This window comes from Lepisosteus platostomus, chromosome 8, assembly GCF_059453375.1.
Source record: "Lepisosteus platostomus isolate fLepPlt1 chromosome 8, fLepPlt1.hap1, whole genome shotgun sequence".
Taxonomy (NCBI): Eukaryota; Metazoa; Chordata; class Actinopteri; order Semionotiformes; family Lepisosteidae; genus Lepisosteus; species Lepisosteus platostomus.
The window spans coordinates 60565518-60592421 of NC_142618.1; the positions used below are offsets into that span (position 1 = coordinate 60565518).

Consider the following 26904-nt stretch of genomic DNA (forward strand, 5'->3'; position numbering starts at 1 on the left):
ATCCCATTCCGGTTTTTAACTGTGTCTTGTTTTGTCTTGGATGGATCACCCGGTACTGGACCTTCGTAGTTCACCCTGGATTTCCCTTCGGACCCCCCTGGGCTTGTTCGCCCTGGCCACGCCCCCCCGAGCACCAGCCCCCCTGATCGTCAACCTGCCCAGTTCCTCGTCGTCTCCTCCCCTGTCTGTTCCACTCCCTTCCGGATTCTGCCGTCTGCACAGGGTCCCGATCAACGCTTCGTTACAACAACAGTTACACATAGATAAGAAAAGCTCTTCAAGAGGGGCACAGCGACAATTAACAAAAAAAATCCTGCCTGTTTCCTCATAAGCCTTAAGGTCTCGTGTAACTATTAAAATATTTTTTTAAAAAAACAGCTCGCACCAAATAGTTCTAAAAGAATGACTTGAACAACGACTTTTCTTGGAGACCTTACCAAAGCATTGCCTGTGCATTATGGGAGCACTGCAGCTGCCCTCGATAGGAACAAATTAAGGCTATGTACTGTACTGTAGGTGATAGTCCTTTTACATATTTCTTAAAGATGTAATATCGGTCCAAATGTGACCATGCTTTTAAAAATGTCTTACAAGGTTATATACAGTATAGTATGAAAGAACAAAAGAGACATTAGCAATGATGTTTAAGGTGGTACTTATAAAAAAAGTTAAAATTGTTAGCAGAAGGCTAAAGTAGAGGTGTGCAGGGACATATTAAATAAACACAGGATTAAAAATACAATATTTTATTTTTTCTGTGTCAATCAGCCAAGCTGTGACTCTTATCTGTGAGGGGAAGGTGTGAGTCTGGAAAAAGGCACCCAGCCAGCAGGATGAAGGCAATGCCCTGGCCACTTTCCAGAAACAGCTGGGTGAGCTCCTCAGCTCAATCTGCTGCCAGCAACCAGATGAGTTAGAAAGGCCAAACAGCCTCCTCTCATTTGTAACCTTTATGTGTTGTTATGATGAAGAACTCTAGACTTCTTTTAGTTTTCCTGGGGGAAGGATTCTTTTTTTTTTGCTAAGGGCCACATTTGCTCCATTTTGTCATCCACAGTGAAGCTTTAAAACGCGTTCCTTGTCTGTCAACGAGTCTCCGAGGGAAAGGTACGGAGATATAGGAATGGGATGGGGCCGTGGTGCTGCTGTGTGAACAGCTGTCTCCCGTTTTACCAGGCAACAGTCTTTAATTTACATGATAAATCAACAAGCCCTGGAGATGAAACCTTTGGTTACTGTGCAATCTGAGGAGGTCTGACACAGAAAATGAGGGAGAAAGAGACTTTGGTTTTGTATTAGTCACCCTATATTACATTCTCATTTCAGCCTGGCTTGAATTCACACCGTCTCAGATAAGCTTAGAATATCTCTTGCACTGAGAATTAAGTGGTCTTTTCATTTTTTACTGCTTTCAACGAAAAGAGACATCTAACGAGACACGATTAAAACCTGTCTGTAACTGTGAAGACCTTAGAGACCTATAGAAACTCTGCTGAATAAAAGCAAATAATTAGACACAATGCACCAAGGACTTCCTGTCAGACTGAAGCTTATGTAAGAAAAGTAAAACTTTTTAAGCACGGGTGCCATGAAAGCAAAAGAAAAAAAAAAGAAGTGTTGGAAATGACATATTTGTGGATTTATCTACAGTACACATTTGTGGCATTTATGTGCATTATATATACACCCCCGGTATATACTGAACACTTACATGGAAATGGTCTTACATCCAAAAAGAGAGCGGTTAAGTTTTTCATAAGCCCACTGTAATATTCCTGCAGAACTCCTGTAATAAATCAACAATACTGGCCTTCGAGTCCCTCCCAGGGTTGAAAGCCCAGACACAGACCAGTGCTTTATTGAGCAATAGATACACGCAGGCACCAGTGCCCAGGACTACCAGCATGGCCACCCGAACAAACTGGCCCCACGGCAACAACACAGCCAGACACACTCTTGTTCCAGCTCATACAGCTGTGTGAGGCCCCTCACAGTCAGACCATGACTGCCCCGTATGCCTGAAAGAGGCACACACTGAGAAGGGATACCTCACACACAGCAAGACAGGCTAGGACAAGCAGTCCTTTGAAACCAGTCTGTTTAGATACCTGCAGGACCTTGACAGGTATCTCTGGGCACTGTCCTGGCAGCCAAACAACCCACGTGGTCACAAAGGCTCAGGCTGCAGCTACAGCCAGCCAGCCAGGAGGAGGCACAGGGTGTGGCTTTGGAAACACAGTGTAACAACATGGGAAGCACAGCGTTGAGGCTGTTACTTCAGCTGCCACCCAGCTCTTGGTCCTTGGCTCCTTACAGACTCGGGTGCCGTCCGCATGGAGCCTCACTGAGCCCTTTTGGTGCCATAGGTAGTAATTAGTTGATTCAAGGACCTCTTTTTAGTTGATTCAAGGCCTTTTTTTTTTACAAAGAAACCAGGGTGTCGGCTTCAGAAACACAGCTGGTCAGCTTGGATGCCCTCCTTGTGGCCAAAACAGATTTACTCAGGTGCTGTAGATTCCTCCCACTGCCCACAGACATGCCGGTGAGGCCAAAGACGGTCAAGGGTGGCCACGGGCAGTCAAGGGTGGCCAAGGGTGGTCCCTGAACTGTGTGCCTTACACCTGCCTTACAAATAAACTGGGGTTGGTAGGAACTGCAAGGTGAGCGTTTCGGATAAATATGGATCTCAAAATCTCTAAATCATCTAATTACAGGACTGAAAATAGTAAAACCCAAGTAACCATCTGGATTTTAATCAGGGATGTTAATTCCATTCAAAATGCCAATACCAAGCCCAAATTCCCCTACTAATTATTATTTTCAAAATTATCATCATGTTTTTGCCTTAAAAAAACATTTTGTAAATATTATGTTCTTATGCTGGCTCAAATTATTTTTTCATGTCTTGAGAAATCAGGGCTTTAGGAGGATTAAACTAATACTCAGACATGAATTTAAAATGAAAGTCTGGAACAAAGGGTAGAGATGCAATCAGTGATTATTAAACATCATGACTTTACCATACTTTTACTATTTTATTCTATTCTATTACAGGTTCTACATTTTTGAAGAATAAAAAAATAAATATATTTTTCTGACCATTAAGATTTCACAAATGATTTCAAAGTGGTGTCTTATCTCGACTTCCTTTATCACAGAAGCGAAGGTTCGAGGTGAATAATCCAGTGATTTCTGAAGCATTCTGGGTTTCTCACTGAAGCACAAGAGGATCGTCACAGACTCGCACAGGCATCACCTGAGAGTTCAGAAACGTCCTTTTCCGAGATTAAGACTGACATGTTTTGATCACGAAGGACGCTGGCGTCGGTCAAGCATAATCGGTGCCTAAGGAGCTAAAATAATTAAACACCTCCCTTTCAAGCCTGAATCTGCGCTTTCTGTTGCTTCGAAAATAAGCATCAGCAAATGTATTTAGCAAATATTAATCTGTACATTGTGTTATTGTGTTCAGGAAGGAATTCCCCCTTTAAAGCACTGGCTGAACATCTCTTCTTGTAATTGTAATTAGTAATTGTAATATCTGTTCCAATAGAATACTATAGAAAGGCCCAAGTAGCAGTATTTATTAAATTATATACAGTAAAGCACCTATTCAGTTAGGTGAGAGTCTTGGAGTAATTAGCTACCAACAGCTAGATGGGCTGAATGGCTCATTAATTATTAATTCTATCAATGATATGAATGAGCCTTGTATTTGAAAGTCTACAGAAGATTGATCAGTGAGTAATCAATATTTGGACAGCTTCAGAAAGACTCCAGTCAACACTTTATGTAATGCTGTATGTACAACTTGCATTGGGTTAAGCACACAGCTATTCATTAACTAAAAAAAAAAGGGCAGAGCAGTGGCTCTGAGGCTAAGGATCTGCGCCTGTGACTGGAAGGTTGCCGGTTCAAATCCTGCGGCTGGCAGAGGAATCCTACTCTGTTGGGCCCCTGAGCAAGGCCCTTAACCCCAGCTGCTCCAGGGGCGCAGTACAATGGCTGACTCTGCGCTCTGACCCCCAGCTTCTCTCCCTGTCTGTGTGTCTGTGTCTCCATGGAGAAACGCTGGGGTATGCGAAAAGATGAATTCCTAATGCAAGAAATTGTATAAAGAAATGTTTCTAATAAAGAAACATTATTATCATTATTAGAATTATAGTGATTGAGGTCAGTGATGAACACCATCTTTTTAAACCACAGATACACAGACGTTTAATGCGCACATTTTGTGGAGAGATTTTGCATTGTTTTCCAAAAGTCTGGTGTAGTTTCTAGTTGGATCTGATACACAACAATGATGCAAAGGATTTTAAAAATTGCACCCCTCATATGAAACAATTAAATTAATTTGCAAAAAATAAGCTTGTTGAAAACTGAAAGACATGGTTTAAAACAGATTAAAACCAAAGTGTCTGGAGAGCTTCTGCTAAGAAGAAACTTGGCACAGCTGTATACTATGTGGAAGTGCACGTGTATACAATGCACACAATGTTATGAGCAGTTGACAAAAACTTTGTTTTAATATGTTTCCCAATATGTCAAACAAAAGTTATAAATATAATCTTTCAGTGCAATGAGAATTCTAACCTTTTATTTTAGAAATTAATAATGTCACGTACTGATTTTATACAGTGGCAAACTGAGATTGACAAAGCAATCTTGCATCCTGTTGCCTTTTCTATGACATCCCATCAAAGCACTGTCAGCTCCAGAATGACCCCAACGCCCCGAACACTTCATTAAGAATATGATGTATAACACCTAAAAGATTCATGCTACAAGGTCAAACCAAGACAAATGACTTCTTTGATGATAAACACGCTATACTTCACTAGATCACAGGCAATAAAACAACTCCAGCTACATCCATTTCTGGGTCTGAAGCAGTCAGGGACCTATGGTGATGGCAGAACCTTTATTTCACTGTTCAGTGATTTCCTAACTGTGTGCCTGTGTGCATGTTTGTTTCTACATCCATCAAAAGCAACGATGGATATTTTTTTCTATGCTGAAAAGATCTGGTCTGTGTGTTTCTGTAATGTTATTTGACCATTTGTAAACATGACAAGCTCTTATAATTTTAATAATAATTGCTTACACTTATATAGCACTTTTGTGGACACTCTACTTAAAAGCGCTCTACTCCCCTCCACCCCCACCAATGTGCAGCCCCACCTGGATGATGCGACGGCAGCCATAGTGTGCCAGAACACTCCCCACACACCAGCTATGGGGGAGGAGAACAGTGTGATGAAGCCAATTCAGAGATGGGGATTATTAGGAGGCCATGACTGGTAAGGGGCAATGGGAAATTTGGCCAGGGTTACAGCCCTACTCTTTTTGAGAAACGCCCTGGGATTTTTAATGACCACAGAGAGTCAGGACCTCAGTTTTACGTCTCATCCGAAGGACAGCACCTTTTTACAGTATAGTGTCCCCATCACTATTCTGGGGCACTGGGACCCACACAGACCGGGGAGTGAGTGCCCCGTACTGGCCCTAACACCTCTTCCAGCAGCAACCTTAGCTTTCCCAGGAGGTCTCCCATCCAGGTACCAACCAGCTCACACCTGCTGAGCTTCAGTGGGCTGCCACCTGTGAGATGCAGGGTGATATGGCTGCTGGCTAACCCTAACCCTAAACCTAACTCTCATGTCAGACACCTCTACTTTAGTGATCAATACCTGTTGTGTCCACAATTAGCTCCAACACAGTCATGCAGCGATTGACAGGGATGGTACACAGGGATCGTTCCCTGTTCAAAACGTAAAACAACTCTTCAATATGCAAGTGTTGAGATGCGTCTCTTCGTGTCCCTTCCCACACAGTAGGCGACTGATTGAGTTAAAATACTGTCAGAGCCAGAGCCACTGAATGTACTGTAAATGATCCCAGATTTATGTAAAAAGTCCTGAGTGATTCCTGGGATTGTGGAACAAGCTGCCCTGTTCCTTGCACAGAAAGTGTTTCCGGGGATTAATCGGGACTTTAATCCTGATGGAAAAGGTGTAGCTGGTCCTTCAAAAGGAGCAATAGACATTTTTTGTGCTGTTTGAGCTGTTGCAAACCCAGCAAATGAGCTTGAGAACCAAATGCCTGGGCAACTTTGAAGTTAGATGGAAAATAAGTACAACGTGTGAAGATGGGTTGTGATGAGGTGTTGGAAGATGATGATTAAAGTGACTTAAAGATGCTGAATGACAAACTCTGTTTCTTATAAGCCAAACTTATCTTTTATGAATTCATAATATACAGGTATGTATAAAGAGCAGTCAGTGTTATTATAACAGCACAAAACAGTGGAGGCTTTGCAAAAATATTTTAAATCCAAACATCCATATTCAGTACTGTATTGTAACTCCTTCCTGTGTCTAGTAACGCAACTGTAAAGTTTTCTGTGGTTTTGAGCTAGAAAACAATTTCCTAATTTAATTTTATTTAAAAATTCCTAGAATATTGATCAAGGCGTAAAGATAGAACACGATAAATCATGAAATATTGAATTATTAAAATTTAAAGCTTATTCATCAAATTAGGACATGTGACAGCCCAGAGATGTTCTACGTTTTCTTAGCTTAGCTCCTGGGACTTTATTAAAACATGATGGTCGAAGCGGGTTATGTACAGTATCCGAGATATCCACTGTAGCACTGGAATACATACTGTATAAAATGGAAAGTACTGGCAAAACTAAAATATTCTACAACACTACTAAATAGCCAAATGTGGATACCAATGAAATAACAGATGTCCATAAGATATAATGTTATTAATTTCTCACAGAAGCTTCTAATTGTATTCAGCAGATATGAAAACCATAAATCACTTCTGCAAACCAATATATGCAATGAAATGTTAATAAATCTTCATGGAAAATGTGTCGTGCGTTTTACATTCCAACAAATGGTTACCACACCCCTGGCTTCTCCCCTCATTTACTGTTTCTTAATCGTGCATGGCAGCAAAATTGACTCCTCGCACAAAGCACAGGATTATCTGTCTCTAATCATTTAGAGAACAAATGTATTAAAATGTTTGCACTGAAACCTTACATCCCCCTGAAAAGCAGTACTTTCAAAACCATGTACTAAGTAATTTAAAACGAGGGAAAAATTAAGTTTATGAGCGTGATTATCTTTGAGAAAAGTAAGGAAATGTGTGAAATGGACTTTCTGGATGAACATTTTGGAGCCTTATGCTAAACCTTTTACAAATTAATATCTTTCATATTTTACTGAATTTTATTTGCCCTAATATGTGTTCCCAAATTGTAAAAATCATGAAAATACTTTTTTTTTCCCTTGTACTACACTATAAGTAACATGCATGTTTTTTGGTAATGTTTCAACTGAAGTAGTGCTTCTCTCACGGGGAAGAGTTTTTAAAATGTAATTATATTGCACTTTTATGAAATTTCAACCACCAGTAAATACAAAAAAATCAGCTGCTTTGTAGCTGTCTCACTGAGTATTATTACTCCCTTCATCACCACAGGACTCAAGTGCAAATTGTACAGAAGTAAAACCAAGAACAGGTGGGATTTCACTATGCAAAAGGATGTGGGAGGGAGTGCTGGACAAGCTGCAAAGCCATGCTGTTGAACCTGGTATCCTGGTTTCGTTTCAAAACATCTGGATGAGATACTTGGATCAAGCAGCTACTAACTACTGTCACAGATGTCGGAAGGGCATGACGTGGAATGGCCAGGAGGGCAAAAAAGACCCTATGCGTAGCGGCACAAGGGGAAACATGGGGGTTAGCCCAGGCTCAGGGGGTTTGGGACTGTTAAAGGGAATTTTCTAGTTTTCCCATTAACATATCACTTGATGGCATTATGAGCTTTACAGTTCCTTTCCAAAAGCTCAATCCAAGTCAGGGGCTCACAACTGGAATCCAACAGGCTTTCTACATCTCTATGAGCTGTTAAAATCAGTTATCCACATGCGAGAGGAGTTAAACTGATCCAATTAAGGCTCAATAGGATCAATTTATTCCTTCTCCACAGCCTTAAACTGTTTAGGATTAAAAGAGGTCTAGTAAACCTGCTGCATTTGGGATTTACTAACGTAAGTCATGAACCTGTAAGCATTGCTTTGAGTAGTTCAAGTTACAATGGGCTTTACGGAAAGTCAGCTGAGAACTCTGCCTTTCAGCTGCTCCTTGAGCATTTTATTCCTTTCTGTCTTTCTTATTCATTATAACATGCCGATACAAAATCTCAAATTTGACACAGGCAGTGAATGTGCAGGTTCTCCAGTGCTGCCATGACAGCCCAGTTATTTTTCGCTGGTGTGCTGCCATTTGGCACTTTTCACTTTTCCATTTTCACTTATGCATCACAATTCATGTCGTGTTCCTTTTTGAAACCTGTTCTGCAAATGAAAGAAAATTGTAGAATGTAGTTTTCTGAGAGGGAAACGTATCTCAGCAAGCAACGGGTGCAAAGCAGGGTACACCCTGGACAGGACGCCAGTCCATTGCAGGGCAGATACACACACTCACCCTGGATAGGACGCCAGTCCATCACAGGGCAGATACACACACTCACCCTGGACAGGACGGCAGTCCATCACAGGGCACACACAGACACAGACACGCCCACACTCACACCAGGAGCAACTTTCCCAGAAACCAATTAATCTAGCCGTTTGACTTGATTGTGGGAGGAGACCAGAGCACTCAGAGGATACCCACATTAACTCAGGGAGAATGTAAAAACTAGATATGCCCCCAGAAGCTGAACCCAGGGCAACAGCACTGTGAGGCAGCAATGCTAACCTCTGCCTCACTGTGCTATGCACAACTAATTCTGTGCAGCAGAATCTGACATTTTGGCTGCAGCAGCTGGACAGAAGTTCTAGATCACACCTGGCAAAGCCAAACAAGCAGGGACAGGCGAAAGTGGCCAACAGGGGCCACAGAGCCAAGCTGCTCCATTGACAGAGCAGCCTCTGTTCTGTTTCGTGGCTTCACCTTCATCTCCATCACCGTCTATCAAATCTCAGACACCGCAAACAAGAAAGCAAAAAGAAACCCGTTTGTAATGGTAATGAAAATAAAAGAAAAATGGAATTTGATCTGACACACGGGTCAGCTCAGGTCGAGAACGTTTCCATGATGTGGCCCTTATTTTCTCAGAGCGAGAAATTACGTGACATAGAGAATGTGCAGAGAAATCGCCAGCAGAAATGTATCAGTAATGGCCCAGACGTTTTTTCTGCAACTGCAGAAGCCCACGAAACAGCAATAATCCTCCTGGAATAGTTTTTGGTGCATCGGCATGTACTGTATGTACTTCAATATGAAATCAGCTGCAGTCACAGTACATCTTGTTATCTTACAAAGTCAATTTAATTTATGCCTGTGGTGCATGAGAGAGCTGGCACTCAGAAATACATTATTGTTCTTGTTTGACACAAAACATCATTCATCAATTAATTTGTTTTTTTTATTTTTTTGTAAGAATAACAGCACACTTATACTATAGAAAAGGGTTTCCAAAAAATTGTGATCACAATTCGATGTACGCTGAATTTACACTATTGGTTAAATAATTATTTTGTTGTTTTGGTGGGAATATTTTCTTTTTCATGGTGGCTTTGTCACATTTTATTCCAAAAACATTCCCTCCATTTTGCACTTGCTACAGGTTGCAGGATTCTTAGATTTTATTTTCATCGTGTACGCGACGAATCTATTGCACTCACTGACAATCCAACTTACTGTATCTATTTTGTATTTATTTTTTACTACGAGGATAATGTAAGGCTTATGACTTGTTTTCTTTTCTTATGCATGCATGCATACTTTTTATTTGCTAATGGAGATTCATGATGTGTTACATGTTTTGTGTTATGTCTTTTTATCTGCATGCAAATGAAACTTCCTTCAGGGGACAATAAAGGTAAAAAAGTAAGTGAGGAAGGTTTCTGATGCTGGAGTGTGTAGTTGGGGTTAAAATGCATTTGGGAATAAAATTTGCATTTTTGCACTTAAGCAGACTCATTGTGAAACGTGAAAGTGTCGAAGCACCTGTGAAAAACTGTAAAAGACAGCTGTGTCCATGGGCCTTTTTTAACGCGCATTCACTCTACAGTATGTAAGCGTAGAGTTTCTCTAAACAACTGTTTTAATGAGATGGGTTTCCCAATGCATCCTAACCTGCTATAGAACAACAGAAACACTCAACTGTTGCTCAAAGCAAACAAGGAGTCTACAGAAGCTAATCAGACCAACCCTTCTGAAAATAAACTAAAGGTCTCTACAGCAATTAACCAAAAGGTTATGCATGGGTTATTTTCATTAGGAGAAGCAAACGATTCATGTGAGTTCCTCCCTAATTCATCTGTACTGGCCAGTCCAACAAAGGCACAGTGTCTGCAGCAGCAAAGCAGATTCCTTTGCTTTGAGAACAAAAAGCAGGCGCAAAGCAACAGAATCAATCTGCAAAAATGGGCTTGTCTACAGGTGATAGCAATCTGATGGAACTGATCATGGTAAAACATATATATGGTGATTAATGAGAATAAAGAGGTGTGAAAATGCATGTCTATGTAAAATATAGTGTAATATTTCTCTGCATCTTGGCATACTTAAAAAAATGTTTAATTTTTTATCCTCTTATTTATTTAGCTGGATTTACAAAGATCAGGTGCCAATACTGATAACACAGTGTCTAAGACTAGGGCAGTCAACAGATCTCAGCATGCTTCACACAGTTCACATTTTATAACTGTCCTCTAAATGAATAAAACACACCAAGAAAGTGAGCGTAGGACTCACCTTAGTACATATTTGCTATCTTTATACGTAAGTACCAGAGAAAAGTTAATTAAAAAGCAACTGCATGTAAAGTGATTTTTTTATTGTCCGTACTTTATGTTACTGATTTTTTCATTATTTTTTAAACGTACTGTATCATCTTGAGCATACATTGTCTCCATAATTTCCTACTAAACCTTCCCATGACACAAAAGCAAACTTTATCACCCTCTGTTGTACAATTCAATCTGTCTTTACAATTATACACTCATTTAATATTTAAAAACAATAAAATGCTTCCTTTACCAGTCCAGGACTGAAGAATTTCTCAAAATATTTTGCATTTTGAGTTTTTATTCACTAATTAAATCAGTGCTAAATAACATACACACACATACAGTACTATAAATGATGTATTTTATGTCTGTGTTATCCCACATACGTATTTCATTACATTTGAATAAGCCTAATGTCAGGAACCGAGAGGTTGAACAGGGCGATCCTACACTATGTGTTGCCGTGAACCCTGCCGAATGCAGAGTAGCACTGGGACTATATCCGAGACATGTAATCCAGAGGCTAGGTCGGCAGGAGATGTAGGAATGAGTCTGGTTACCCGAGAAAGACAATCCAAAAATTGCATCTGAAAGGCGAGGTCGAAAAGGGAGGGGTTTAGATCAGGAACCGGGAAATCAGTCGAGAAGGTCAGGACACGCACTACAGAAACTCTGCGGGAGGCTTTCCCAATAGTGAGTGCGGGCTGGTGAGTGAGAGAGGTTCAAATACTGAAGGGAGAGAGAGGCGAGGAGGAAATCGGTCCAGGAGTGAGAATCTGTGCAAACCTGGCGCCCGTGAGAACGTGGTGGCTTCAGGGGGCATGAAGGCGAGAAACGGGGCGTTTGGGAATGCCACGGCGTTTGTGAGGAGGAGCGTGAGACGGGACACCTGATGTCCCAAAGTGACAACACAGAAGCCTCTCTCTCTCCCAGACCCGTGGGACTTGGCTGAAGAGCCAGGATAACTGCACTTACGGTCTCCTTGACAGCGCAGTGGTCCAACAGTCAGCTTGGCCTCGGAGCCTGGTCTGTTTGTATCGCCAACTACCAGCTGGCTGACGGGCAGGTGGTCCTTGTACACCAAGAGACCAGCGTCCTCCCTCCTGCAGAAAGGTGAGACATCGGCTTAGCAAACAAACCAGCTTAACCAGCTTCCGTCAAAAGAAACACCCTGAGTTAAAAAAATGCAAGAGAGGGCAGAAATAAAAGAGACCTCTTTGCGACAAAAAAAAAAAATAATATGTTTCTACTGGTGTTGGGGACATGTTAAAACAACAGAAATAAAAAAAAAATGTTCAAAAGTGGTGTTGAGACTTGTCAGGATGGATTCTCTCCAGGCAGGGTAAGAAGATAACAATAAGGGAAAAAATGGAAGCCAGAACTATAATACAGGATATTAATGCGGACAGTGTGTACAGTATGTTGAGAAATGAAAGACTTGAACTTGCAGGAAATCCGAGTTTTTCTTCACTAAAGCACAAGAACAATCATGCTACAGAAATTCCATTTGCAATTAAAGGTGCTCCTAGCATTTGCTCCAGCACAGTGAAGTGGAAATTTGGGTTCTGTGCTTGATTCCTAAGCGGGGAGACTTTCTATGGTGCAACCATGTGCTCTGAATGTTAGCAGGAGAAATGGTGCTTTCTGTTGGTCTACGTTAATGGTCTTGAATCTAATACTATCTAATATCTAATATATTACTAACTTAATATTATCCTTTAAAACTTTTGAAGTCAACAGGTGGTTACTTAAAATGTGAAGAAAACTTTATTTAACATGATTGTAAGAGCATTTTGTTTTCAGTATATAATTAAAAACTCAGGCTGTGTTATCTTTTTAAGCATCATGATTTAAAACAAAACTCTTGGTTTTCCTTTATAAAAATCTGTTGTTAAAAGTGTGACATTCAGCCTGTAATCTGTCTGAAATTTATCTGTCAGTTCTGCTTTTCGTGGAACAAAGGTGATACCCCACCACTGTAATTCACTTTCACACAATTCGCCACGCTCTGGGGAGTGAAAAAGAAAACAATCTCCATCCCTTTTCTGATCTGTCTGTTCTTTTTTTCAAATTGTCCGTTTTTAATGGAGCCCTGTTTTTGTTGCCTGCATTCACTCTCAACCGAGATGTTTCACATGAGATTACAGATTGACTGACTGGTTGCACACACTCAGAACCAACACGATCGTGACCGTAGGGGAGAGAGAACAACACTCACTGGGGGCTTTAACGGGGATGATACAAGCGGGGAGTTTTACTGAGGAGCGAAGATACATCACATTATTTTGACTGCATTTACATTCAGCAGTTCTCTTAAAAAATATAATGTGGTTTACAGCAAGTTCCCCGCTGGTATTTTCAAACCAGGGAAATGTGGAGAAATCACAAAGGACAAACTAAAACAATCCCTCCTATTTAGGCAAAGGCTTTAATTGCTGCCCAAGGTGGTCCTTGGCGGTATTAACTCTGGGGGGTGAATACTTACACATTCAATTCCTTTTTTTCATATTTCCTTTTTTTTATTTTTACTTCATTTAGTAAAATGTCTGGATTTGTTTTTTACTTGGACATTATAGAGTACTTTGTGTTGATGAGTGGCAAAAAGCCTCAGTTAAATACATCATGGTTCCATGCTGTAACACATTAAAATGTGAAGAAGTCCAAGGGGGGTGTAGACTGTATAATCCCCGAAAGTGACGTCTGCAGGACCAGAAACAACCAGGCTCTGCCATAAAATGGCGCAGCAGTGTGGGAGCTGGCCGAGCTGCGGTGAACGCAGTTAAACGTCGCTGTCCAGTTTGAGGGAGAGGAGGCACACTAGGATGGAGGCTAGCAAAAACCCAGAAAAAAAAACCAGAAAGAGAAAATACACCTCTTTGCACAGCAGCGTCCAGGCTGGGCTGTCCCTATCTAGTGGGGTCCGGCCCGGGGGAAAGATGAGAACCGCATGGGACAGCGGTACCCAGCCTGGACCGGCACTGTCTGACGGGCCCCAGTCTGGACGAAAAGGAGCACCAGGCCAAAAACAAAAGAGAACACAACCTGCTCCAGTGAATCCTCAAGCAAGAAGGCTCTCCCCTTGCGGGGGTGGGGGGTGGGGGGGGTGGTTCACAGCGGGACAGGAGAAGAGAGAAAGAAAAAGAAGCAAGAAGGCTCTCCCCTTGCGGGGGTGGGGGGGGTGGTTCACAGCGGGACAGGAGAAGAGAGAAAGAAAAAGAAGCAAGAAGGCTCTCCCCTTGCGGGGGTGGGGGGGGTGGTTCACAGCGGGACAGGAGAAGAGAGAAAGAAAAAGAAGCAAGAAGGCTCTCCCCTTGCGGGGGTGGGGGGGGTGGTTCACAGCGGGACAGGAGAAGAGAGAAAGAAAAAGAAGCAAGAAGGCTCTCCCCTTGCGGGGGGGGTTGCTTGTTGCCGGGACAGCTGTGGTTGCTAAGGTAATGTCGCCCTTAATCCGGGGCTCTGCCTCCACACTGAACACGCCCCTGCGCTGTGCCCCAATGGAGAGATGGGTAAAGACACAGGTATTGGACAGCAGGTGTACAATAAGCCAAGCAAGTAATAACCTTTATTTAAAAAAGAGGCTTTCTCTCATTTCGGTGCCATGTCCCAAGCTATAGCATAATATTCTCACAATCATAGAATCACACTAACATTTAAGTATTAAAAAATTCTGAAGAACAATTTCATATGATGACTAAGAGCTAAACAGAAAACAACAGTCACACACCATTAACGCTGAAGGGCAAGCATATGGGGAAAGTTTCAATTTTTATCAAAATAAGTTATTACACATATCTCAGTGTACTGTGTGCCTTCTCTCTCCCTGTATTGGAAAATTTGTGCCACTCTTGACATGCAATTATTCTTTTGAATTATTTTAACAAGAATCTCTTCGTGTTGATAAAATCAGTAGAGCTTCTGAGGATTGTGCGCTTTAGTTGCTCAAATTTGCTGAGATTCAACAACTCAGAAAGTCACATTGTCCCCCTTCTATTTGTGCTTACCAATCACAAAGATGATTAAATTGCCCCAAACAGAATAACGCTATCTCTGCGTTTATTACACCCTGGCCCTGCAGTCATCGCCAGGAGGTCTTCCTCTTGTGTGGCTCTTCAAATTAGTTCACCTCGTTTTTGGCACAATTTCTGAGCTACTGTACTTCTCCAGACGTTTCCACGTTGTAGGGCAAAACACGCGCCCGGATCTACTTCGGAGGAATGGCGCCTCCATCAAAAAGGATCACAAATGACTTTTTTTCCTGTATCCTCCAAAGATGTATATGGCCAACACAGTTTTCTCTGACATGGCAGCGATATTTGAGTGTCCGCTCCTGCGTTGTTCAGCCCTGGTCCCGGAGAGCCGGGCTGTCTGCGGGTCTTCATCCCGACTCAGCACTTCGCGGGCAAGCCCAGCTGGTCACTGGCTTCGCCGAGGGCTCGGCTCTTCAGCTCTGCAGGCGCTGCTGCCGACCCCCCCGGACCAGGACGGGACACCCCTGTAGGACACACCTGAGCAGCTGGAACGCGATAAGGATGCAGCGACTGCAGCGGACGGGCCCACGGGTTATCACAGCGGGCATGGCATCGGCCGCTCTCACCCCGACAGGATTCCCTCACAGTCTCAGAGAATCGCTGGGGCCGAACCCCACCGCGTTTCCTCTGTGCCAAAAAGGCGAGCCGTCCCACTGTAGAAGTTTCTTAGGTTTTCTAGGGAATCATTCAGAGCCTTCCTTTTGATTATAGAAGGAAGATCTTGCGCACTTACTTGAGCATGCCAGAGACAGTCTGTTTAAAGTCATGTACAACTGATTATTCTCTTAATTATGTCCAAAGCATTCCTTTATTAATACTGGCTTTTCACTGCATTTGAAGATAATGTTCTGATAATGAAAAATAAATATCCAATATTTGTCTTTGATATGGTCTTTCCTTATGTGATTTATTATATATAAGGTTCATTGATGGGAATTACACTTCACCTTTAACCACATGTGCTTTAGCATTGCCATTCGATTTAAACTTCCGTTTTAAAATGTGTTAAATTTTGCATGGCCTTAGTCATCATGTCACCCATCTCACAGCAAAACCAGGTGAATTTAACAGGGGGTCTGCATATCCTTGTTGTTATATTTCTTTTCCAAAATAGAAATAGACAAAGCGTAAGCTCCAAGGATCGCAGCATTTGACTATTTGTGACCCGCACAGATAATGAACCAAAGGTCAAATAAATCAAAGGCGTTTATGAGTCCCACTGCCAAACTCTTCTATTCTCCACAGACTAATTTGTATTCGTATGTATTGTAACAGCTGGTTAAAATGCAGAACTCTTAAGTACACGCCACACAATCCTCACAAGGATTAATTTATCTCTTCACTGAGCAGTGTTGTTTTTGCCAATTCAAAATAAAAACATGGTCACAGACACAATTTCCACGGAGGCTCATTATTGGCAGTGGAGCTTCCATTGAAGAATGGTATTCTCCAAAGACACCCCTCTTATTCCAGCATCTACAGGAAGAAGCAGTGTCAAAGAGAAGACACGGTCTAGCTGTACTCGACAGAGGACCTTGACAGCTCTCAACTGGCCACCATCCATACCGTCCTTCTAAGCCAAGACGTTATTTCGTGTCTTAAATCTAAACGAAATAACATTTGAGAAAACTCTGCTCGTTGGCATACCTGTCAAAGAATGCTACCTTCTGCCGACCACTGTCCTCTGCATAATTCCCAGCAGAGTGTGTCAGAACTGTGCTTGGAATAATTTAATCCAGTGAGCACGGCAAATCAGATTAAAAACTTGTCTGCTGCACCTGATCACACAAATGGTTCCCCAACTCCCCAGTGGTTCTGGAGCCTCACGCACCTGCTGGTCCTTGTTCTGCTGGAGCACCCTAATGAAACCGCCGAGTGCCTAATAGACTTCAGTAAAAGTAGGTGCAAACAGAGAAAAATTAAACTAAAGCAAAAAGGTTCCAATCCAGCAACCTGCCCGTTGAAAACGCAGGATCCGATTAAGTAAAGGAATGGCGATGAAAGCCAGCAGCTGCCAGGGTCCCCAGGAGAGGGATTGGGATCGGGAGGGATCCCTTGAAACTGGAAGCCAGGCGCCATGAACTCACCACTGCTTCTGGTCGGCGTCACAGTTGCAGTAGTACTTGGGGTCGGTGCAGTTCCGCTCAATCCCACAGGCACACTTCTGGATGCCGGGGCTGGAGCCACCCCAGTAGAAATGCTTCTCGTTGGACTTGCCAACCCACCAAGTGTAAGGGGCCCCGTCTAGAACCAAAACGAAAAGAAAAAAAAAAACATTAAGCATGTTTGCGCGACTACGGACGTTTTCATGGCACCATCCAAGCCCGGCGGGGGCCGGAGTACAGGCAAGCTTGAGTAATCACCTGGGGGCTGGAGAGGCACACGTGGGAAATCACCTGTTGGACGGATTTGCTCGCAGATTACACGGCTGGGTAACCAATTTAATTCGAACTCGGCATCTGGAAATCTTGGTCTTTTAAACAACGCCCTGCTGTAACTGGCCCCCAGAGCCAATTTCCCGCCTGGAATGTTCTCCCCTTAAACGTTTTGTTACATCTCTGCAGCAGAACATAGCAGAAGCCCGGTTCAGGTCTTAAATTGAAGCGAACCCCCTTGGAATTAAGTGTAAACAATCAAATTTTTTTATCTCTTAACGTGTCCACCCAGCAGACAAAAATATACAGAAGAAAAAACAAACCAAACAGCAGGCAAACTTTTCCCCCGTCTTTAAAGATAATTTTTTATCAAAAGTTGTGGGCCTCCTTCCAAATAGCTGAAATTGCTTGTAGGCCTTGCCCTCGGTGTCTGCTAGCTAGAAGACTGGACCTGGAGTGAAATTTCATGCATCCCCCCAAAATTTATAAATTTTTCGAGGCGGTCATTTTCAAAATTCAGTTGCAATAGCCCCAGACAAGGTAAAAACCTGGGATATATACTGTTTTTTGCTTTTGCGGTCGTGTTTTGCTGGGTTATTGATTATTGGCGTGCTTTGGACGTTTTTCTGAAATACGTCATCGGATGAAAAGTGTTCTTGCGATCGATGGCCTCGTTGCTCTTCGGTTCTGAAAACGGTTTTGTGAAGCTCCGGTTGTCTATTTACGATTGATATGAGGTTTTCTGTGAAGATTTGGGTGTTTTGTTGGTGAAATACTATGAAACGTGTTATTTGTCTTAAGTAAATCTGGACTTGGTGCTCAAGCGCTCGGTCCCTCGGGCGGTTTCGGGGGACAGAGGAATTGGCTACGTCCTGCAGAGTGGAAAAAGCATTTGCACACAAGTACTGTTTGTGAAGGGAGTTTCGCTCATTACAACAAGTAAAAGCAAGTAAAAACAGTCAGTTTCCTTCCTAAAGTACTGGAAACAAAGGGGAAAAGACAACAACAAGTAAATGAAAGTGAATACGCAGTACTTGAATTTATGAGCTGGAGTCTAAAACGTTTTTCGATTTGTTTTTGTTTGGAGAGTAATTTTCTGGTTCCCCTAAAAAAAAAAAAATATAAAAAAAATCCAGTTCCATGAACACTGAGGGTTGATTGGTCTTTGGATAGTATCAATTGTCTGATCGAGTGGTAACCCTGCACAGGGATTTTCATAAACGAAATGTCAGGCAGTAACTGCCATTATCAAGGCAAGGAGACGTATTCTGTTTGTATTGTGTAGGAGGTTGTGGATTAACCATCAGTGTAGCTGCAATAAAGGACTATTCAGTAATACTGATGCCAGTGTGCAGCACTTGTTAAAAAGAAGTTAGCATATTTCTTTCACGAGTCTCCACAGTGTATGACTTGCTAACACAGGGCAAGGCTGAGGTCGCAGATTTTTAATAAGTTGTATAATATTGCTTCTCCTACCTTGATACCAGCACAATACAGTATATTACATCCAAGCTTGCTGTATGAAGAACTATTCATCAGTTTAGCATATTGAGCAGAAGGTCACCAGAGAGCATAGTTAAAATAATACTCCTTCCCTTTCAAATGAAATTTAAATTCTTCACACTCAACAATCTGCTTTAGAATAATTTTTAGCATATCCATATTTTGTGTTCTGCGATAAAATGTAACACACAAAAAGTGTTAAAATATACTGTATATTGAATTTTGCAAAAAAAATAGTTGTTGTCCCATCATTTCATCAGATAACTTTTATTATGTAAGTATTATTTTATAATGTTCACCTTTAGAATGTGATTTCCATATTAACTTCTCCAAGAAAAATAGCTGCAAAAAACTGGAAAGACTCCTAGGACCTCCTGAGTAGCTTATCTAATACAAACCTCCATGTGTGAGAATTGGCAAGCCTTGTATCTTTGATGCTATTAGGCTGTTTCCACTGCTAGCCTGAACTAGTGTGTAGCAGAAGCAGAGCTGACGGTGAGATCTTAGAGTGATGGGACAGTGAGTGCCGAAACTGGCAGGGACTGCGAAGTATACATTAAGTCCCTCGTCTGCCTCCCGTCATTTACAACACAAAACATTGATTGGGACAGTCCAATTAAAAGGAGGCCACAGCAGCAAGACTGCTAAATGCAGCAGAAAGGCTTGCGTTTTCAATCTGTTTGTTTGTTCTCCAGTTGGAGAGGAAGCTGATCTGTTCCTTCTTCTCAAACACACGGGACAGGTTTCATAACCCACAAGTAACTGTGGGGGACAAATATTTTTAATAAGATTGCACAGGAGGTTGTTATGATTCAAACTGCAGAGTAACGTCGAGAGTCTGACAATAAAAAAGGAACAACATATACAGAATACAAAAGACAGTCTACTCTGGGTATTTCCAGAAGACCTGGAAATAAAATTTATACTAATTACATCCTAAAGAAAGACCAGCCAAGAGCAAAAGTTTGCTTGACTCAGTGTTATAAACTATGTAAATCCTTGATGGTTAACGACTCTCCTGAAGCAGATTTCCCACACTGCTTGGTTTACTAGACCATACAACTGAGCAGATGTGTGCTCCCGGTGTTATTATAAATATGCATTGAAGCTGCATCACCAGCTGCCTTGTAGCAGCACAGAAACTGATACTTGAATATTTGAATCAGTAAAATGAAAGATCAGGTCACACATCGAGTGCAAATTAATCTTTAGGAAGATGACCTACAGGTATTATTACAAAGACCTATTTTAGTGTAAATTAAATTTTAATTTCTACATTCCACTCTGACATAGAAATATATCTTTCTGTATATTTATTTGAAAGAAATATATAGAAATGAATATATATATAGAAATGACAATATTTGGTCCATTTTCACGTGTGCAGGACAGATAAATACACTGTTTCTCTGAGCTTCAGTGACCAGTGACGTCACCAAGCCAGTTCGGTTGCCTACACTGCTCTTCCTGGCCAGAAACTGAAGGCACAGGGAACTGATGAAACACAGGTGGAGGGCCTAGTATAACAAAAAGAAAATGCTACAATAAACATGACGGCAGATGGTTCTTTTCCTAGGAAGAGCCTTTCAGGAGAGGAAGCTGAGCTCCCACCACAGGCGTTTGTTAATGAGCTCCTGTCAACCTGACATGGAGCTGTTGTCCAAGCGCTAAGCACAGCAGCGCTGAGCACAAGATCTACACCTCTGTCGAGGGGGACGCATCATTGGGCCCGAACGTAGTTTCTGTTGCACGTTTTGCTTGTGTGCACATTTTTTAATTGTTTCTGCAAATATTTGTGATGATACACCCAGGGGTTGGTGTACCGCAGCGGCAATCGTGTAGTAGGTGGTGTCTAGGTAAACAGACACTTGAAGGCAGACCACTGGTAAGGTCTGAAACCAGAACGAGAAAGAACAGCACAAACCTCTTTGAGCTTCAGACTAGACTTCTGTTCCTTCACTGAACAACACCAGGCAGCTGAGCTGCTTACTGGCTTTACAATCGAAGTCTCGTCGCGACTCTTCTCAAAGCCAGGGTTCTCTGCGAGGCTCCCAGAGGCTCTCCTCCCACTGTTGTGATGCAGTATAGTGGACCTGCCCTGTCCTGGTCCCCAGACAGCAGAACAACGTTCTCTTTCTTCGCTTGCTCCCTTCTTGGAAGTTTTAGCTGCCTGGCTCCTAAGCTGTCACCCGACCAATTATCTTCGCCCAGCTGGGTGAAGGGTGACGTAACACAACCACCCCCCACCCCCCCAGCATTCCCGGAAAAGTAGATCAGAAACGATCTCGTCGGAATTTGTCGTTTCCTAACACATAGCACTGAGGCAAGTCATGATCTTGCAAATCATATTGAGATTAATTTTGACTTGAAAAAACTTTTTGTTTCATTGTGGTTGAGATTCCGCTGCGAAATCCAGAAAGTTCAGTGTTTAATTCAAATCCTGAAAAAAGAACCTTAAATCACCTTACTGTGGACTTTCGCTTGTTAACCTGAAGCACCAAAATCTTCAGATTTAAAAGTGAAGTTTACCAAAGCATACTTACAGTATAATTTTGATATTTTATAAAATAATAATATATTCGTAGACTTGTATATACAAATCAGTCCCCTAAAATTTATTTTTGAGATATTTTGTATTTATTTCATTAGAGGAAGAAAATGAATTTATCACAAATTAAGAGTCAAACCTATCCTGCAGAGAGATCTGAGTTTCTTTCTAATTATTGTGCATGTGTGGCAACACAGAATTTGTCTAGTGTAACTATTAGCGAGACAAATATTTCTGCTCTTTACAGAAACTTGATCATGAAGGCCCAAAACTCATTTCCATGGTATAAAGTTATTTTTCTTTCAAACCAATAATACCTTTTCTTGCACAGATTTCATCCCTCTGTGATTGTAAAGGACAGATTTTCAATCTTTATTAAACAACCCCAGCTTACAGCTGCCTTAGATTTCCCCAACCATAAGACAAGCGCACAACCAAAAGCTGTGCCTCTGCTTTTATATATAGAATTAGAATGCAGGAAAGAAAGGGCTGCTGTCATGCGTAAATGGTATTGCTTTGCCTTCTTGCAGAGGGCCTGACTGACAGCTTCATTTCCCTGTCGGAGAGATCGCATTTCTTCCTCTCAGCTTGAACGCTGGGTCTCGAGGACTATTACACCGCTGTCAGCAGTCATATTCGCACGCACAGCAGCAGAAATCCCTGTTCGTTTCTTGGCTCACAGTTTGTTGGAGGCTCTGCTGGGATAAACTCCAACCAGACCCTCCACATGTGAGCAAGTGAGGTAACTCCACAGAAAAACATCGCACAGACCAGGTGGAATGTAGGAAGGGCTGCTCCTTTAGTGAATTCTATATAATTGGAGCCATGATATTAAACTTCTCACAATTACTGAAGCTTTTAAATATCTGTGAGCCAGAAGGTAAAGATGATTGCGCCTTGTATTTGCACTGGTGCTAATCCAGGTATCGCCTGTTACGGCTCTCAAGGGCTGCACCTGTGGAGAATGGCCAGGTTGGCCCGGTTCTGAGACTTAATATACTCTCTTTCCTCGGGTCCTAAGATATGGATGATCTGAGGCAGGGGCGTACAAGTCTCGTCCAAGAGGGACACAGTCTCTGCTGGTTTTTACTTCAAGATCTTAGCTGCTTAACTTGATCTGATCATTCAATTAATCGGACCAGTTTGAAACCCTTCCCCAATTCTTCAGGAACTAGACACCCTCTCGGGCCATTGGGGAACATAGTTCCCATTGCACTGCATCACATTAATAGAGTGCACTGGTAAGTGCCACAATGGGTGTAGTCCTCATGCTGTGTGTGGATGAACTTTAATTAAATTGTTCTAATTGATGCCAATTAGCAATAGGACAGCAGATTCCTATGCCTTCAGCCAGAGGTTCCCAGTCCTGGTGCTGCAGCCTGATATAGCTGCAGGCTTTTGTTTCAGCTCTCCGGTAGACAATTGGACCCTTAACTGACTTAATAATGGGATTCATTTTCTGTTGCTCACACTTGAGTAAAAGTGACATAAAAGAAAGGGAAATAAACCATTTTCTAAAATTGCTAAAATTGGATCATGGAAAACAACCTGAACCTTACTTTCACTCTCCAGGACTTTTTCTCAAAACAGCTCTCCGTTACAAAACTGAACCCTTAATTGACTTCACTAATAGGACCATCTTTTTTTTACCTATTGCATTTCATGAGTAAAATGAAATTCCAAACTTATGAGGAGAGAATAAAAAACATGCAAGTATTCTGGTCAAGCAACATGGTAGTTTCAATTAAGGTTGCAATTTGGTAATTAATACTTTATTATTAATTAATAATGATATATCAATATTATATTATAACAAACCCAGTTAAGCTGCACAAGCAGTCAAAGCAGATGATATGTTGTCTCCCAGGACCAGAACAGGGCACCCCTGCCTTAAATGATCACCTTGTTTACATACTGTAGCATGTTTCTCAAGTACAGTACCAAGGTTAGTTTGACCTACACTGAAAGATGTTGCTGTGCCTTCTAACATAGAAATGTCATTGTTTTAATCTATTTTAAATAGACTTTTGTTAAACATATAGTTTAACTCTTTTAAAAAAAATCTAAAATGATAACTTATTTTAAGGTTCAGGAAAATGCTCCCAAGAAATTTTAAAATAAAATTCTGTTCAAAACATTTATTTTCTGTAATAATGCCCTACTCTTCGTGTACACCTCACATAAGAACCTCTCCAGGCTCTCCTGATTGCCTATCGCAAATATCAAGAAGAACATATCGAAATGCAGAAACACAATTCTTGACCTTTACTTGGAAACATTATTCTTATGAGAAAACAGAGAAATTTCAAATAAAAATGTAAACTAAGCATAAAGCTACCTAGAGAGAAACAAGGAAGGCAGTTTAACACGGTTCAACACTCCTTTAAAAAAGCCCATTCCTGGAAAAGTTCTTGCTAAAATACAAAGAATAAGCTTTGTAGCATAGAAATCTAGCTAGCTATGTCTTTATTGATTTAACTAATTATATAATGCAGCTGAGTTTGACTGTGCTTAATCCCAATTGAGAAAACATACTTTCACTGTAGCCCACTACTACTGTTCCATTGTTACTTCTATTTTCTCTGAAGACTCTAAGTAAAAAGCACATATCAGATCCTCCTCAATAAAACTGAAGAGCAATCGGCCCTTTTTTCAAAAGAATAAAACGTCTAAAACAAGGAGGCCTGCAGCACTATGAGTTGTCCATTGCTCCATCCCATGCAGAAGATCAAATGTCTGTAAGCACAAGGAGTAACAGCAGTTCCCAGGGAAAGTCCATGAAAACATGGGGAGCCCATACAAAACCCAGGAAGACAGACACCAGGAGTCAGGACTAAATCCAAACCCTGGACTTGTGAAGCCACAGTCCTGGCCAAAATGCCACCATCTCAAAAATCACGTGAAGACTTGAGAGCACGAGATGTGAAAATCACTGAAAAAACAGAAGATGTTAAAAAAGTAACTGTACAGAATGTAGCAGAACACTGAATGACTCTTTTACAGTTCACCCAGTTCGCAGCTGCAGGAAAATAACAAAACACACAGTTAGCAAAACGATTTAGAAACCTTAGCTTAAATGATGAGACTATTAAATTCATGGTTAATGATAAACATATGGGTGATTTAGGGAGGTTATTGGTAATTGCTAATTTATGCATCCGCCAGATTCTGCTGAGTCAACACCCAGGGCGAAAAGACTTGGCCTTAAGCAGAATGCCGGGGCTTAATTTTGACTCGGGCAGTGGAGTAGATTACAAGCACCACCACTGTTGGATTTTTAGAGGAGGAGAGAGGGCAACTTCCATTACTCCTCCATTACTATTGCACCCTAAATACAGTGTGTGCTCTGTTGCTTACTGAACTATTTCTGATACCCGAGCTCATGCACAACAGCAATGGAAGACAAGAAGACAACATGATGCACACTATGAGTAACAGCCCTACAAGGTTATAAGGACAGCGTATAATTCATTGAATTTGAAAATAGAAGGCAGATACTGTAGGCTGTGGATTAAATAATATAACCTTTATTATTTTACTTCATCCTGTATTTCAGTGCATTTTATTAGAAACTGGATTTTACATACAGTACAAAAACATGTTGGTTGGGCAGACCTGCTCAGTCTTGCATGAGCTCACGCAAAGTGACACGGTTGTATTCTGTAGGCATAAGACTAATACAGTTCTAATATTTAAGGTTATACAAATGTGAAGAAACTGACATTATTTCATGCAGGGTTTATATAAAAAATGCAAAACAAAAATGAAATCCAGACCTTCATTCAATGCTGTTGGATTGGTGATTGCTCAAATATGGGCTGTGAGTTTGCAAAGCCTAGAATTGTTTTGATTCCCCTCCAATGTCAGATATAAGTAAAAGGAAGCGAGAAAAAAATAAAAGAAATTAGGTGCCAAACGATACATAGTTTATTGAAAGAATTAATCCAGTACTTTATTGCTACTCTTCATGGACACTACTAGAATGATCAACAAGGCCTCAGTAGTAAAACAAGTGGATCTCTGACACTGGTGAGATCATGGTCAGCCCCCGTACCACCCAGATGCATTTCAATATCTTCAGGGCTTTCTAATGAAACCCCTGTTGCCACTGCTAAATATTTAAAGTTTGCATAACCGTAGGGTTTTCAACACAGTGCATCTACTCATCTCAAACCACCGCAATGCCACACACTTTCCAAACAAATGAAACCCAAAAAACTGCTGCATGGCTTCCAGCCAAAGAAAGCAATCCCTTGAACCTTATTACAACCAAAGAACTAAAAACCACACTGCATGTACGTCCTGTGGGTGCACTCCAGTAATTAAGCTGCTGCTGACTAGTCATTTCTGAGGAGGGCCTAATTATATCAAGATACAGTTTACAAACATGTTTGTCTTTTTAACAGAATAACGCAGATATACAGTATATTGTCACATATATAATTGCAAATACATACACTGTATTACTCTTACACTGGATACACTGTAAGAGCAATTCATCGCAATTCTAAAGATGTTATTTTCTCCAGTCGCTGTTCTAAGCGGGTATAAATAGCTTTCAACTGGAAATCCGCGTTCTGCATTAGCAATTCACACCACTATGCCCGGAAAACAATCCTCTTCCTTTTTATTTTCAAGTTTTTAACATTTGGAAATGGCAGGGCTCTGAAGGTGGCACAACTGGTGTGAAGAATCATAAACATGAATCAACTTGAAGTGCTTCCCTCTGAAGTGGGGCTTGGACACAAATGAGATCATTGATCAGTTCTTTGCTGTCAGCAGAACTTTCAGTATTCATCACCAAGTTTTCACACTCGCAGGACTACTGCTTTAAACCCTGCATGGTAGGCTTTTTTTGAAGACTTTAGAAAATAACCACACTGAAGGCATTAAAGAATGGCATAGAGAAATGGGGCTCCTTCAAGTAAAATTAAAATAATAAAGAAACTACTGTTATTCTTAAGATTTTTAGATTTTGTCAGTTTTTGGATTACTGTAAGCAGCATTCCTTATTGAATTCTAACCTGTAAGAAGTGGAAGAAGAAACATAATGGAAAGGTGTCCAATTAATAATGTAAGACTGTATCTGTCTCCTTTGAAATTGCCTTTACTTGGGTCACGTGAGACTGTACCTGGGTCAGGCTAGGTCAGTTAAGCACTTTCACATTCCAGTTTGAGCAAGCTGGCAGGACCCAGGGCTTTAGAAAGTATACTGTATAATGAATAGACGTAGGAATGTGCAAGAAACACTGGTTCATCCATTCACTCATTGTCAGTAACCTTTATCCTTGAGCTGAGAACTACCCCAGCAGGCCCAAGGTCTAAGGTGGGACTAGTCCCTGGATGGGAAACCAGTCCGATGCAGGGGTGACCAGCAGGGATGTCTTTTGTAGAAGAGGAGAGTTCGTGAGATTAGTTGTACACGAATGGCTAAAATTGCATCTGCTTGATTGTCCATATGGCTCTTGATTGTTATAATGTAAAACGCTCAATCACCATACCAATAAACCTGTACAGTTAAATGAAGAAAAGAAAATTAAAGAAAGTTTTGTTCTGAAGGCGTGTACTCCTTCTGTGCTGAGAAGTATAAGGGGTTTGATGATTAGGGAGCTGAGTCCTTAGATCAT

At 41.4% G+C, this 26904-nt stretch overlaps 1 protein-coding gene across 1 annotated transcript in view; it reads right to left on the reverse strand.

Moving 5' to 3' along the window:
* Positions 1-26904, reverse strand: part of cntnap2a (contactin associated protein 2a) — a 464126-nt gene that overhangs the window by 84121 nt on the left and 353101 nt on the right. The window contains exons 14-15 of the mRNA XM_088644173.1: positions 16939-17095; positions 11799-11926 (exon numbers count right to left, since the gene is read on the reverse strand). Coding sequence (XP_088500299.1) covers positions 11799-11926; positions 16939-17095 — 285 coding nt within the window. The remainder of the gene's footprint in view (positions 1-11798; positions 11927-16938; positions 17096-26904) is intronic.